This window comes from Lineus longissimus, chromosome 9, assembly GCF_910592395.1.
Source record: "Lineus longissimus chromosome 9, tnLinLong1.2, whole genome shotgun sequence".
Lineage (NCBI taxonomy): Eukaryota > Metazoa > Nemertea > Pilidiophora > Heteronemertea > Lineidae > Lineus > Lineus longissimus.
This window is the reverse complement of record NC_088316.1, coordinates 13,429,132-13,442,926: the sequence shown is the minus strand read 5'-3', so window position 1 is coordinate 13,442,926 and position 13,795 is coordinate 13,429,132. Positions and strand designations below refer to the sequence as shown.

General features: G+C 40.9%; 1 protein-coding gene and 1 long non-coding RNA gene across 3 annotated transcripts; one reads left to right on the top strand and one right to left on the bottom strand.

Annotated features, from left to right (window-relative positions):
- The first annotated feature begins 593 nt into the window (after positions 1-593).
- LOC135493466 (uncharacterized) lies at positions 594-5,320 on the top strand. 2 transcript variants are annotated; one of them, XR_010448247.1, is made up of 2 exons: positions 594-1,237; positions 4,985-5,320. It is a non-coding gene; the product is annotated as an uncharacterized LOC135493466 (long non-coding RNA). The 2 variants fall into 2 exon arrangements; XR_010448248.1 differs by lacking the exon at positions 594-1,237 and adding an exon at positions 2,282-2,772.
- A 113-nt stretch (positions 5,321-5,433) lies between these two features.
- On the bottom strand, positions 5,434-13,758 carry LOC135493465 (DCN1-like protein 4). The gene is made up of 9 exons (XM_064780828.1): positions 13,689-13,758; positions 12,682-12,753; positions 12,208-12,350; positions 11,711-11,864; positions 11,386-11,477; positions 10,978-11,086; positions 10,204-10,308; positions 9,735-9,837; positions 5,434-9,572 (listed from the first exon to the last, which is right to left on the bottom strand). The coding sequence occupies exons 3-9, from the start codon at positions 12,273-12,275 to the stop codon at positions 9,502-9,504; spliced, it is 702 nt and encodes a 233-aa protein (XP_064636898.1). The 5' UTR covers positions 12,276-12,350; positions 12,682-12,753; positions 13,689-13,758; the 3' UTR covers positions 5,434-9,501.
- Positions 13,759-13,795: the final 37 nt, after the last annotated feature.

Here is a 13,795-nt window from a genome sequence, read left to right as displayed (position 1 = left end):
GGGTCCTCCGGGCCCCCGACACGATCGTTCATCACATCCAGCCCTCCCGGTGGAGCAGATTCGGTCTCATCAAATGTGCTCGCAAATGCCTCAGACATTCAGAGGCGGAGAAGAAGAAGAAGGGGAAAGGCGGGAGACCCTGCATGTCCTTTAATTGGAACAGGAAGACTTACGAGTGTGAACTGAACCCTAATAAAAAGTATGACGTCTGCGAAGCTCTGAGGCAGTCGCATTCTGCTTCGTATTACGAACCATCTCCATGAAGAAAAATAAAGGTAAGAATGTCCACTACTTCCGCAGCATACCTTTATCAACACACCATCTGGCAAATCAATATCAATGTCATAATCAATATGGACGCGTTACCGTCCAAAACATTCCTTCGGTCATCTCGACCGCGCAGAAAAGGCGTCCAGTGGGGTGGAGTGGGAAACCATGTGCTACACTGAGATCCCCCAAGATAATGCGTGTCCCGGGGGCAAATGATTCTATCGTGTGCTTTTTATTATCTCTGAGGTATTGGGTCACTACAGCATAGAACTACATTCACCCTAATCCGTCACCATACAACTATTATAGCAAGGACACTTTTCCAGTGGGGACATTTAATACTGCTACACCGGTTCATTTGAAAGAAATTCTGTCTCTTCGAAACATCATCCCTGAAGTCAAATAAGTGATGTCCAACTGCGTACTGAACCCGAACTCGAGATTGTAATGTAGTTTTGCGATTGGCCGAGGGGCCGAACCAATGGACTCATTTACGGATTAGACGCGCACATCCCACGCAGAGTAAGAACGGAGACCTCTTCTCCGAACGGGCGGGAGACACTTATTTTTCTTCAAATCACCATTGACTTTCTACTTGCAAAATGGAGCTTGGAAAAATGGCGTTTCTTCTCCTGCTGCTCTTGTTAGGGACACTTGACGCCTTCGATAAGTTAGATCAGGAACCAACAGAAAGACCGATCGGATTCCCGACACGTGTTTGCAAAGAACACGTAATTCGAAAGGATGCGACGCGGATCTTCGGGGAATCGCGCCAAAATGACCGCTCGTCTTGCGCAATGGAGTGTCTGAAGGTGAGGGGAAGGAGATGCGGCATTTACCAATACTGTAATAATGGGAGCTGCACTCTCTACCGATTTAGATGGTGGCTTTCGTGGTGTGGGGGAAGGGCCCAGATGAAGAAGGAAGGCTGTAATCTGTACATAAAGACATGGCGCAGGAGAGGCAGGTAGGTTTCCAACTCCTTATTGGTCTTATTTGGTAACGACTTCCCACGGGCTCCTGGGTTCGGCCAATCAGGTGGGATGCCCGTTCAGGACATGCGCCCCAGCCATTTCCCTAAATTGGGTGTGCCGCTCCTTTAATAGCTTTTGGGCAACTGAGTCAAATCAACCACACTGAGTTATGCATTTGAGATTGGAAAAGGTTTTGCTGGTACTGGTGGTACCTTCCCTTTGCTGGAAGTCAGTCGTGTGCAAAGTCAAAGATGATCCAACCACGCGAAGCCTGTGGACAGTGCCTTGCAAAGACCACATCATGGATCCAAAAAATAGCATGGTCCAACAAAATTTCTACAAAGGAAAGTCGAAGCAAAGTGAGCTTATTTTCTGTGCCGTTGAGTGTCTCAAGGTGAAAGGGAAGAATTGTGGCATCTACCAATTCTGTCCGAAAGACGGAAGCTGCACGCTCTACAAATTTAACAGGCGGGTTGCAAAGTGCGGGAGTCGGTATCAAGTGAAAAAAACAGGCTGTACGCTCTACAGCAAATTCAAACCAAAATACCGAGGGCGGTAGGCGGTAAGTTTGCCTCATACACTCTAGAAGCATGCAGACTTATCGGCGGTGTGCGTCAATCCCGAATAAGTCACCCTAGAGGAGGCACATCGACGCACAACGCCGATGGATCGACTTGTCTATAGAAGCTTCTTTACCAGCTTGTTTAAGGGGATTCACTTTTTTCGATAAGCGTCTTTCGGCAGCCATAGCCATTTTGTCATAAATATTTATGATATAAAGGCCTTATCTTCAGCGGTTGTCGGATAAGTTGACACTGACATGAGATACAGCGATGTTTACAGTTCACGCCAGTTAATGTCGTTGATATTTTAGGAAGTTTATCCGATCGAATGGCGGGGCTCGAATCTATCAGGCGCATGATTATACTCGCCTAAAGATATTGACACTGGCCATTATAAGATCAAGTTTCTGCTTGTTGTTTTTAAGGGCATTTCAAATATATATAGGACAATTTCAAAGGTAAACGTTGCACAGGAAGACTGCTTCTGCTGACAAGGACCCAGGCAAATACCATAAGACTACAGTGAGGAACTTGTCGAATGGTATGATGGGGGCAATCACGATTTTATCGCTGCTGTTTTCCGTTTTGGTTGTGTTCAACTTGTTCAGCGAAGCGGCCAAAGCGAAAGAGACTAAACCCGCCCCAACACCATTTTCCTTCCTGACACGCTATTACTGCACCGGCAAAATACTTAACCCACTTGGAGCAAGGCCGACAACGGTGAAGAATGTCACGAGTTTTTTCGTATGTATGGTCCAGTGCTTGAAGGAACTTTGCCGGACGGTGCAATTTTGTCCGGATACAAAGCGGTGTACCGTGTACGGGCAAACGAAAGACGGCAGACCTACCGGCATCAAACCGAAAAGAAAAGGATGTCGAGACAGACGATGGTTGAAAGATGACAAGAACAAGAATTGTTTGCTTCTGTTCAGCAGCAAGGGGGCAGCCGTAAAACCACCAACAAGGTGAGGGTCATTGATATGTGATATCTATTCTTATTTCAGACTCTTACTGGCTAATAACGGCACATAAAGCGGAGAATTCATGGGCAGGTCTCGCAATATCTCCAATGGCGAAGAGCGAAGACGAATAAGTCGGCATAGGGAACAAATGATGCTGTAAGCTTATGGTCGATCCTACCACCTCCGTTTTGAGGATGGTGATAAACATATATAGGCCTCTTATTTCATTCCTCGAGGCTTATCGAAGTAACTTGTCCTATGTTGGCCTAGGGATGATCCTCTGATAGAGACTTTAATGGCCCAGCAATAAGCGCAAGGCGAAAGTCACAGTGAGCACTTGAAGTTTCAAGATGAGGTCACTCGGCAAATCGTTCACGTTTCTACTTCTGTTTTGTGCGCTGCCTTTTTTGGAGCGAGGGGATGGCGAAGCCGTGCGTTCCCTTGAGAAGGTCGAGCGATGTAACGATCAGGAAAACAGCCTTCCGGCGGACACAGCATCCAAAATCAAGGGATACGGTTACGAACAGATGACGCCCTGCCTTATTACATGTATGAACCTGGCCGTTGAGAAAGACGTCAAGAAGAAGTGCAAGACGCTCGCATACTGTCCCGGAGACTCATCGGAAAAGTGCATCCTTTACAATAAAAAAATCAATTGCGCAAGTTCAAAGCAGTTCAAGAAAGTGGAAAAGGCCAAAAAGTGCTGGGTATGGAGCATACCAGACCCTAAAATATAATGGAAAGGAAGGTAAGAAGTGATTCTCCGGACAACCATCAAAATCGACATCGCCATTTTTGCCCTTTCCAGAGTCAAGTCGTTTGTTGCATTGCTTTTGCTTGCTCCGACAAAAACATGAATACACTGCGAGGTTGTCCTCTTTTTATTTACTTTTCCCAGCCACTTTTTAAGATCTCCATTCTGAGGACGACGCTGTTCATATTTCACACCCTCAGGCTCATTAGTCATTTGATACAAGAACTTTCTGTTTTGTTTACCTTTCGAAGCCCCAAGTATTAAAGTTGTTCCGAGGTAGGCCCCGGGAAGATCCTTGCAATGGAGACTTTAATGGGTCTAGTCATTTGACGACAACGCAGAGCATGACAATCATCTGAGCACTACGATTTGGATATTTAAAGATGAGGACACAACAAAGTAAATTTGTCATGTTTCTGCTTTTTTTTTGCGCACTGGTCTTTTTAAAGCCGGCCGCTGGCAAAGCCATGAGAACTTTGGAGAATGTTGAGGCATGCACCAAGCAGAAAGACAGCCTTCCTGCTAATATAGCATTAAGAATCAAGGCCTATGATTTCGACCTAGGCACCTGTTTCGTAATGTGCCTAAACTTTGCTGTTGGCAAAGACAGTCACAAGAAGTGCAAGATGGTTGCCCACTGCTCAGGGCCGGGCCCAGAAAAGTGCATCCTTTACAACCGACGAATATCGTGTTCAGGTCAGTTCAAAAAAGTAGACAAGGCCAGAAAGTGCAGGGTGTGGAGCATCCCAGATCCCAAGGTGTGATGGAAGGAAGGTAAGAATTCCAATATCATATACGATATACAGTGGAACCTCATAGCGGACAACTCTCAATTAAGGCCACTAGGTTTGGTCCCAAAATGGTTGTTTCCATTCAATTTGACCTCTCTAATCAGGACACCTCTCTATCAAGGACAGCACTTGTCAGTCTCGAGGGTGTTCTTAATAGAGAGGTTCTACTGTATGCCCAATAATGATGTCAATATGCCTTTGAATTCACATGAAATCAATTTTGCCTTGTTGTGTCTTCAATATTTTCTGCCTGGAACTTATTGCATCAGTTTAGGGTGGATCTATCACCAATTTGCCTTATTCCATTTTTGCCTCTTAGCATTTATGTCCTGACAATTAACTATTGTTTAGTATCTTGCCCATTGCTCATTTGTCTCATGCCAATGTTGTCTATAGTGCTATTGCCAATGCCTTTACCATATATCTTTATTCCTTCTAGCCTTATTCTGCCATGATACGACTACTGTGAGCTACTGGAGAACTAATCTGCGCATTTCAATTTCAGGTAGAAGAGCAAAGGCTGTCATATTGATACAGATGGCTAACCTTTCGCAATCAGAACCATATTCCAGCAAGAATATTTTTCCAGGGCCTTGCTACATCAAATTTCACAACCAAAAATGAGTCGATGTCATTTTACTGAAGCTGTCTTTACCTTCCTGTCTTTCAGGTAAACGACCTCGAGATAACAGAAAAGGTCAAAGGTCAAGTGGATGTTCAAGGTCGCAGTGCTGACATAAGAATAATTACGATTTTGGTAATTCTCAATTCTGGACTGGAGGAATTCATATTTTCGCTCGCACAATGGAAAATTTTAAGGCCGTAGGCCAAATCTAAAATGGTGTCTTTCGTGACAACATTTTGGGGGAAAAGTGAAAGAGCTTTCATCATGATTTATAGCATTTTTAATCTCCCCCCAAAATGTTCATTGTCACGAATTCAAGAAGAACAACTGTTGATAGTTTCACAGAACTGTTCTCCTTCAGGTTCAGGGACTGACTGAAAATAGGAAAGGCATACAGCTTTGTTTAAAAGTTAACTTAAGATACAGAAGTGTTCCTATATGCATGCAATATTTCCTTATGAGTGTTTTTTCCACAAAAATACTGATGATCTCGCAATGGATCAACTAAGATATCATAAATCCTGCAGATTCTGAGAATAAAGAAATCTATATGTACAACTTGTTTTTACAAATTTTAATGTTTTATTCAATGAATAAAATACAAATGAGAGTAGGTTCCGAACAACACTGAATAAGAAAGGTGAGCTTTGGCCATTTAACTCAATCCATTCCCTCAACACCAGAAAACCCTACCCATCCATGAAACAATTTGTGATTATTTTGGGAGCACAAAACCAATAGGAAGCTAGCAAATGCTCTATCATCTTGGGCATTTTAATTTGATCAGTTACCCATCCCCACATCCAAACCCCCAAAACAGTGAAGAACAGATTATGATAAACTTCAATTTTTTTAATTTGGATTTTCCCCAAGCGCTTAATGGATTTAAGGAACTTGGGGTATTGGTTGTCTCAGCAAAGATAGTGAGGTTATACTTGAAATGTAGTGCACCCGAAGCGCTTCAGTGAAATGACAGCTCGACTCGAGCGACGTTTGGTAAGACAACCAGTTTCTCAAAGACCTCATACTTAACACTGAAGTGTAAGGCAATTGTGATCCTTTTTGATCCTTTTTGAACATGACAATACATTGTAAAACATGACAATAAAACACAATACGAAAAAGCGAGTTTTTTTTCACTCTTGTTTTATACAGTCTTAAAAAAATGATTCGTGGCCATCAATGCGACAAAGAACCCATTTAAAGTGCATGTACTTTTGAATAAATGGGTTTTTGATGCGGCGTATATATGCAGGTAACCTTTAATAATTTACAAGTTACTATAATCACATTTTTTGGCAAGTTTCATCACTTTTGACCGCGTTCCTTTCAACAGATAAAAGTACTGTAAATCGCCAAAAATATGCAGACATTTTATTTTGGCGGATTTTACAAATGAGATAGATTGGCGAAAAACAAAACTTGTAAAAAAATGTGTTTTTTGATCGGGAAAAAATTAAAGAAATTTGGAAATCCACCAAAATAAAAATTGTGAAAATTCGGCATTTTAAAGTTCTTTCATCTTTACAATTTTGGTAAAAATAATCACCACTTTTCAATCTCGTCTTGAATTACCAACAAGAAGAGGTACTTTTTACAAAACTGCTTATTTTGACAACTGCTCGCATCATAAACTGCGTATCATGGATTGCAAAATACATATGTGCACATATCAAGAATATTAATAAAGACCACTCTTTATGAATTCTTGGTATCACCGATTATGTTTGACGAAACAATCTGTCGCTGATTTTACAGAGAAACCCAACTGCAGTTTTCTAAATTTGAGACAGTGGTGCCACCTGGATTGCCTCACCAACATAAAAACTCACATAAATTATTTCTTCGAAGCGGTTTGCAGCTTGGTTGCTTGGTGAAATCGGCAACAGATTAAGGCATTATACAGAAGTTTGAAATTACTGATCAGATTACACCTTCTAACCCTCAAAACTAAAATCACGCTTCTGAACTGACAACAATGACAACTCACAATTAACAATTCTACACAAGTTTGTGCATTTAGGTATTTTTACCATCCAGGCGAACCTAAATATTTGCAAGTGGAGATTTCAATCTATACTTGATATTAGCAACTGGATAATGATAATGTTTGAGCATCTTACTTAGGTACCTAGCACTCGTTTGGTGCTAGTCTTAAGTTGTTGACTATGAGCAGATGTAAAAAAAGAAAATCTGCATATGGCAACACATAACAAACAAAGCACTTGAAATGAACACAACACTACTGACCACAGCGCCTTGTAATGTAGGGATTTTGTTGCCACACCCTGTGATACTAATCTCTGTGATATGCGACATAAAAAAATTAATCTGTAGGTGAAATCGGTAACTGCTAGGCTTGATAAAGACGGCAGGTGGCTGCTATCACCGATTCTTGATCAAAATAACTCCTATTCTGTGCATATTTTCCCAGTGCATCGGAGAACTTGCATGCAACAACAATGATATGGGAGGGAGAAATTATTGGCTTAGATCAACTTGGCAGAAATCTGGTCAAATTATGTCATCACAGAAAACAAGATGGCGTCCATCTTAAAGAATCTCTACAAGTGAGTAGAGTACAATTCAAATGATTTCTTTCATTAGAACCGGTATTATCATTTCTTCATCTTTCTTGACACATTTTACTGACGTAAAAAAATTCGGAACTGTACACCACAGGAAGGATGGCAGGCAGGTATGCAGAAAATTCTCATTTCTGTAGCGCAGCAAAAAGGATACAAAAATGATATTATTCTTGATATCAGAAATCAAAAGTGTCAAATTCATTTCTTAACACCTAGTACATAAAGTACTAAGCCTAAAAAGGCTGCAGATATGACCTCGAAACCACTTTCTGGAGCACTGAAAGACAAACACTATCTCCCTATTTCGATTGTACAATATTTATACAAGTAAAAAAAACCCGGCAGCACCTCGCTCGTGGAACGTTTCTCAATTGATACCACAGACGGCACCAAATATGGGAGCACGTTTAGAAACCAGACACCAATCTGAAAGTGTGAACACTTTTGCTCGGAACTTCCAAAGGAAAGACTTTTCAAACACCTGGCTCATCCCTCATCTTCCTAACTAATTTCAATCATTCTCGCACGATAGTTGTTTTGAAACAATCACGCTCAACTGCATTTTTATTGCGTCAGTTGGAACAAGCACTTTTTAAAAAATTTCAAATTCCATACGCAGCAATAAATATATTGGACATTAAGCTAACGTTTTAGCACTTTTCTGTCAGCTAGCTTCAATAAATTAATTACGTCATTGCTTTTAGCACTTTAACGACATCTACCTATGGTTTTCAGATCTTAATATCAGTGAATTCTATACATCAAGAAGAAATACTGAATTTTACCAATATGTATATTCAATGCCAGTGAAGATATGCAATGGAATGAACTGGTGCCCATTTAAGGGATCATCTCAAAATGGACTGAAGCCAAAAGAAATCGATGAATAAAAATCTTAGTTTCATTTGGCTTCAATCGATTTTGAGATGATCCCCCACTGGCTTTCTATCTATTATGAATGATCATAGTCATTCTATAACTTTTAAACATGTTAAATATGAGATTATTTCAAAGTCACTAACAACCCCATTCATTCCCAAGGGCACTAAAATATTCGACTGAATGAAATCACAAACAGGACTTAGCACTTTACAATATTCACAATTATGGATGACTGTTTAATAGAAGACTCTCAAAGTGGCCAAAGCTTGACATATTTTCCAAATACCAGCATAAAATTACACATTCTCCTTCCGAAACTTCCCAAAATTCAGGTCGACCAAAACATGGCCCAAGGCTAGAAAGTAGTTGTGACTATACAATGGGTGATATGAATAAAGACTAGCAAATGCTTTTATCTAAATCTCCATGTACATTTACACTAGGCCTTCCTGTACAAAACCGGAGTAAAAGCATTTGCTAGTCTTTATTCATATCACCCAATGTTTGCAAATTTCTCACGGACATCCTGGAGTGGTTACAACCAACAACCACCAACCAATGCCCTGTTGGTGTTTTAGACCCAATTTACTTCATTCAGCATCCAATATTTCATTCAAAGTTTATCCCTTTCAAAAATACATCGCAATAGGCCACTTCACACGGCTAAAATATGTTAACGGATGGCTAAATTCTCATCAACATCACGAAGTAGACTTAACCAATAATCACTGCCCCGTCAGACCCATTTTTTCTCATTCAGCACCCACGATTACTTTCAATGTCTATCACTTCTAAAAACCTGTTACAATGGGTCAGTTCGCTGGGCTAAACTTGAACAATTAGCCTAATTCTAATTAATGGAAATGAATCAACCACGAATCACCGCCCTGTTGGTGTAAGACCCACTTCTCTCCATTCAGCACCCAAGATTCTCAAGAGTTTATCGCTTCCAAAAACCTGTCACGAGTGGTCAGTTCACAAGGCTTAACGTCGCAAACGGATGGCTAATTTCTCGTCGACGTCTTTTGATGTGATCCACTCGTAATCACAGCCTGGGTGTAGGTGAGCAAATCTCAACGGGGTAGCCGTATCTCAGGACATCTGATGATCGAGGCAATTTTGATCCCTAATCCAGTCGACGAATTCGTCCAACATCACAGGCCCTGCAAGAGAAGAATGATGAAAAGTTGACGCGAAAAGTTTGTTTTATACAGTTGAAATTACTTGTGGCACTATTAAAGAGCAAGTAGATCACTTGGCAGTAACTCCTGCTACCCCAACAGGCAAAATTAGTCTTTTGGGGCTTTGATAGTTGCCATACTTACATGCACCATCCTCGTCATAGTTGGATAGATCGGGCTTTATTGTTCGACTGAATTCCAGCACGTTGCACCACTGGTCTTTGTTAATCACTTTGTACTTTGATTGCTGAAAGTGCAAGAAGTAATAAATGATATGATGGCATATTTTAAGTTGGACTACCAGGTGGTCTAAGAGTTGTTTTTTTAAATTTCTGTAGTGGCAAAAAACTTAATTGAGGACGGTTTGAGATTTTTTTCCCCCCATTTCTTCAATTCCATATTTCTTTTGCATCACTGACTTGTTGTGACTTTATCTGGCCTGTTTTCTGGCCATAGTCTTCCTATTCCCTTCACCTAGAAGCCATACGTTGTGGCATCATTATATCAGCGCAAATAGAAACAAGGAGTTCAAAAAGACACATTTGGGAAAATCTTCTCGTCATTAATGACAAGCAGACGACTAATGAAGAAGCCCAACATCTGATAAACGTACCTCTAAGAACTGACGAAAGGTTGCACAAAGAGACCAGTGTTTTCCTAAAAGAAGCTGTAACAATTCTATGGCTAAATCAATGTCCATACTCCGCTGGGCTTTATCCTGAAACAAGAAAGAACTGTTTCTGTTATCCCTGCGGCTATTGTCATGCGTCTGTTAACCATACAGCAGGCTATTTTTAGCGGATTTAAAAATAGCCACAGTGTTCTGATAAGTTCTATCTATCAGAACTTAGTGTGGTAACTATGCTTTTTTTGGTGACTTCTTCTTTTTCTTCTTCAGCGTTCGCTCTGCACTTGGAGGGTCATTCTCCTAGGAGTAATCCTCCTCCAAGGCGGGATGAGCGTATCCTGCGTGCCACTACGGTTAGGCACCAATTGGGTTTATTGGCCTAGTGGTCCGACTTTGGCGAGAGAGATAGAGTCCACGCAAGCTACTCATGTTTCTCACTTGGTAGGGTCTTAGCTTGCCCTGGCATAGACACCAGGTACAAGGAACCTCGGTTTTGAGTCTCATTCGAAGTACTGTGAAGAGCCAGGAATTTTAATTCCTTGAAAGCCACGCCGGTTCATCCAGACATACGATCATGGGTTCTCCCCGGGATCGAACCCGGGCCCTATTGCGTGGTGGCAAGCAGTGTAGACCACTAGGCCATGAGGCTCCTTTTTTTTTTTGGTGACAATTCAGAAACCCTTTCAAAGCTTTTAATGTTTCTTTCAAGGGATTTTTTCAGCTGAAATTTGGGAGTTAACAAATTAAACAGACACTTACCCTAGCAAAGTCAAATGCATATCTGTATATATTTTTGAATACTACAGTATCATCAAGTAGTGTTCGGAGGTAGTCCAGTTTATTTTGGAGTTTGTTGGAGTTATCACATCTGGAAGTAAGAAGAGAGAACAGGTTTTCAGTCAAATAAGAATCAGTTTAATGACAAGTTTGATAAGGATAAAAATTTGTTTGGTTGTTTAGCGTAGTCTGAACATTAGCTTGGAGTGCAGTTTGTGAATAGAGTATGTACTGTTATGTAGTAATTGTCTCAACCTCTCTATTTTCTGAACCTCTCTATCATTTTTTGCAGTTTTAACTGAGTTGCCCTGCTACATGTATTTTTAGGTCTTGACTGTCGGCCAGTTGTGCCTCCTATCTCTTTCTGCACCTGCATGTTGCAAAACTTACCCTAAGTCAGTCATGCCCTTGAGCCATTCAGCTAACGTGAAGAATCCCATATTTCTAGCATCTAATTTATAAGCTAGTGCTAACATCACAATCTGTAAGAGAAATATGACAAGTTAAGACATAAATTTGTCAGTTTACCTGTACAGTTTTTCAGAGCGAGTAGATGGAAGAGAAGTTATGTTGAGATCATTTCCAGTTACAACAGACTATCGCCTTAGCGGTAGTTTTACCTAATCATGACTTGGGGGTCTTTAGGCCTTCATTAGAAATTGTGGTCGACTGTGTGGCTTATAATACTTTGCGAGTGACTCCAACACCCACTCACATTTTCAGGTTCCACTCCAATATCTTCACAGAACTTTTCCATGCCCTCGGGTAGTATACAGTCTTCATCAGGACCAGTATATTCGTGGAACCAGCAAATGCATTTCTTATTGTTAAACGAATCACAGTCTCGGTTGCTGGCAGACCTTTTAGAACTGAAATGAAACACGCTGATTAATAACAGTCACAAAAACTTCAATTCAGCCATAAAATTATTCAGTCTAGAATCCATTTTAAAACAAATCAATGCTAATACATGATAAAACGACCACTTTACTGCTGGTGAATGAAAAAGTAATTTGGCAATTATACTATGATCAAAAATCCAACTCGAAGGCATAAAGCAGCTTAATATTAATAGGATTTATTTAGCTTTGGTTGTGCATCACTTTATCAGAAGATACCACAAAAGTGTAGATTCTTGCAGCATGTCTCATTATGTTGCATTTCCAAACAATCTTCTGCAATATATTTTTAACAGAAAAATCTCTACGCTACCTTGGCCTAGCCCTCTTCGCTCTCTGGTCGTCAACTGAGGGTGACGCCTTCCTCCTGCGCAGGGGCATACTGTCAGAGTCGTCAGATATATCCTCCTCAGGCACCTCCCGTGATACAACACGCGTTTCTCTCTCTCGCAGTGTCTGGAATTATAAAGATATGACTAGGATATCAGGATGGCTTTTTATTTTCTAAAGTTCAAGTCAAGAAAGTGTTTGTCATTCTTTTTAGCAAAACTCGAAGAGATTAGCAATAACGTACTTGAATTATAAATCTGAACTTTTTATGCAGACTTCACCCAATGAAATTGACATTACTGCAATTTCTTACCTTTTTTCTGCCCCACATAAAAATGGTTGAACATTATGTACAAATTATTGTCAGGCCTACAATTACGACTCAATTTGACAACTCAACAGTCAACTGTCAAGATATCTAAACAAGTTATTTTATAGATGCTGTACCGTAACTTACCAATGAAGATAATCTGTCATGAAGACCAGAGCACGTCTCCTTATTCTCCAGGATGCCAAAAGTTTAAACGCCCTGAAAGATTTTTGGCAAGATTAGGCACAACAAGCGCTGAATTGCCCAATGAATGATGGGAAAATCACCAACTGCTGACTTAGGAGGTAGTTTATGATGATATTTTATTACACACAAGATATAATCTGCGATACGTATCATGGTAAAATAGGCCCCAAACCAGATAGCACCACCATCTTTACAAACACTCAAATACCTCTGGGCCTACTCTACACTGCTCTAGCCTCTATTTATAGACTCTAATGATGCTTTGCTTTCCTGGTTCAAGGCGGTCATGCATTGATGGTTTAACTTTATGGAGGTTTTATACTCCCGGCCCCACAAGATGACGTCACTGACATCGTCTGTGTCGACAGAGGTATAATGATATGACTAGGCCTACGGCAATATCATGTCTATGATGACCTATAGTCACCTAGCCTAATGTTGGTTACATTGATTGTTACGATAAGTATTGCTGCCTCAACGTTTGTTGACCTCATCGTACGACTGTCAACGACATGACATCGAGGTTAGAGGTTGAAAGTGCAAATATAGCCTACCCTAGCCTAGCTACGCTAGCTAGCCTAACCCACCCAGCGCGGGGCCGGGCCGGGGGCGACATGCTAGGCCGAAAGGATTAGTCTTGATTAGCCGCAGCACAGCTAGGACGGTGCACAGACCTTGTTTCAAGTATAATATTGCTTTCATGCCAACATTCCAAATGGCAATGCACATTATTATGTGCATTGAAAAATGAGAAATGCACTGATGAAAATCACTAGCCTATCATTGAATGAATGGCGCTCTTCGAGGCTCGAGATACAGGAGAAAAAAACACACCCAACGCAGTCAAAATTAGACTTTTAGCATACAAATCGCACGTTATCAATCACATAACCTGGAATATTCATAATAATTCGAAAGTTGTAGCGAAATAGCAAAATAACACCTACTTTTGACAAGATTTTGTTCCCAAATTTCGTGACTTTTTCAGCGTTCGCTGCAAATTGGTCTAACTTCCCCCGAATTCCTCCTGTCTGAGCGTTACCGGTATCACACT

What these genes read in the sequence shown, in the direction of transcription:
- LOC135493465 (XM_064780828.1), bottom strand. Translation starts at nt 12,275, where the DNA reads ATGCCCCTGCGCAGGAGGAAGGCGTCACCCTCAGTTGACGACCAGAGA. An exon ending in GCGAAGAGGGCTAGGCCAAG is followed by an intron (nt 11,865 to 12,207) that starts GTAGCGTAGAGA and finishes GTTTCATTTCAG; the next exon opens with TTCTAAAAGGTCTGCCAGCA. An exon ending in CCTTTCGTCAGTTCTTAGAG is followed by an intron (nt 9,838 to 10,203) that starts GTACGTTTATCA and finishes TTGCACTTTCAG; the next exon opens with CAATCAAAGTACAAAGTGAT.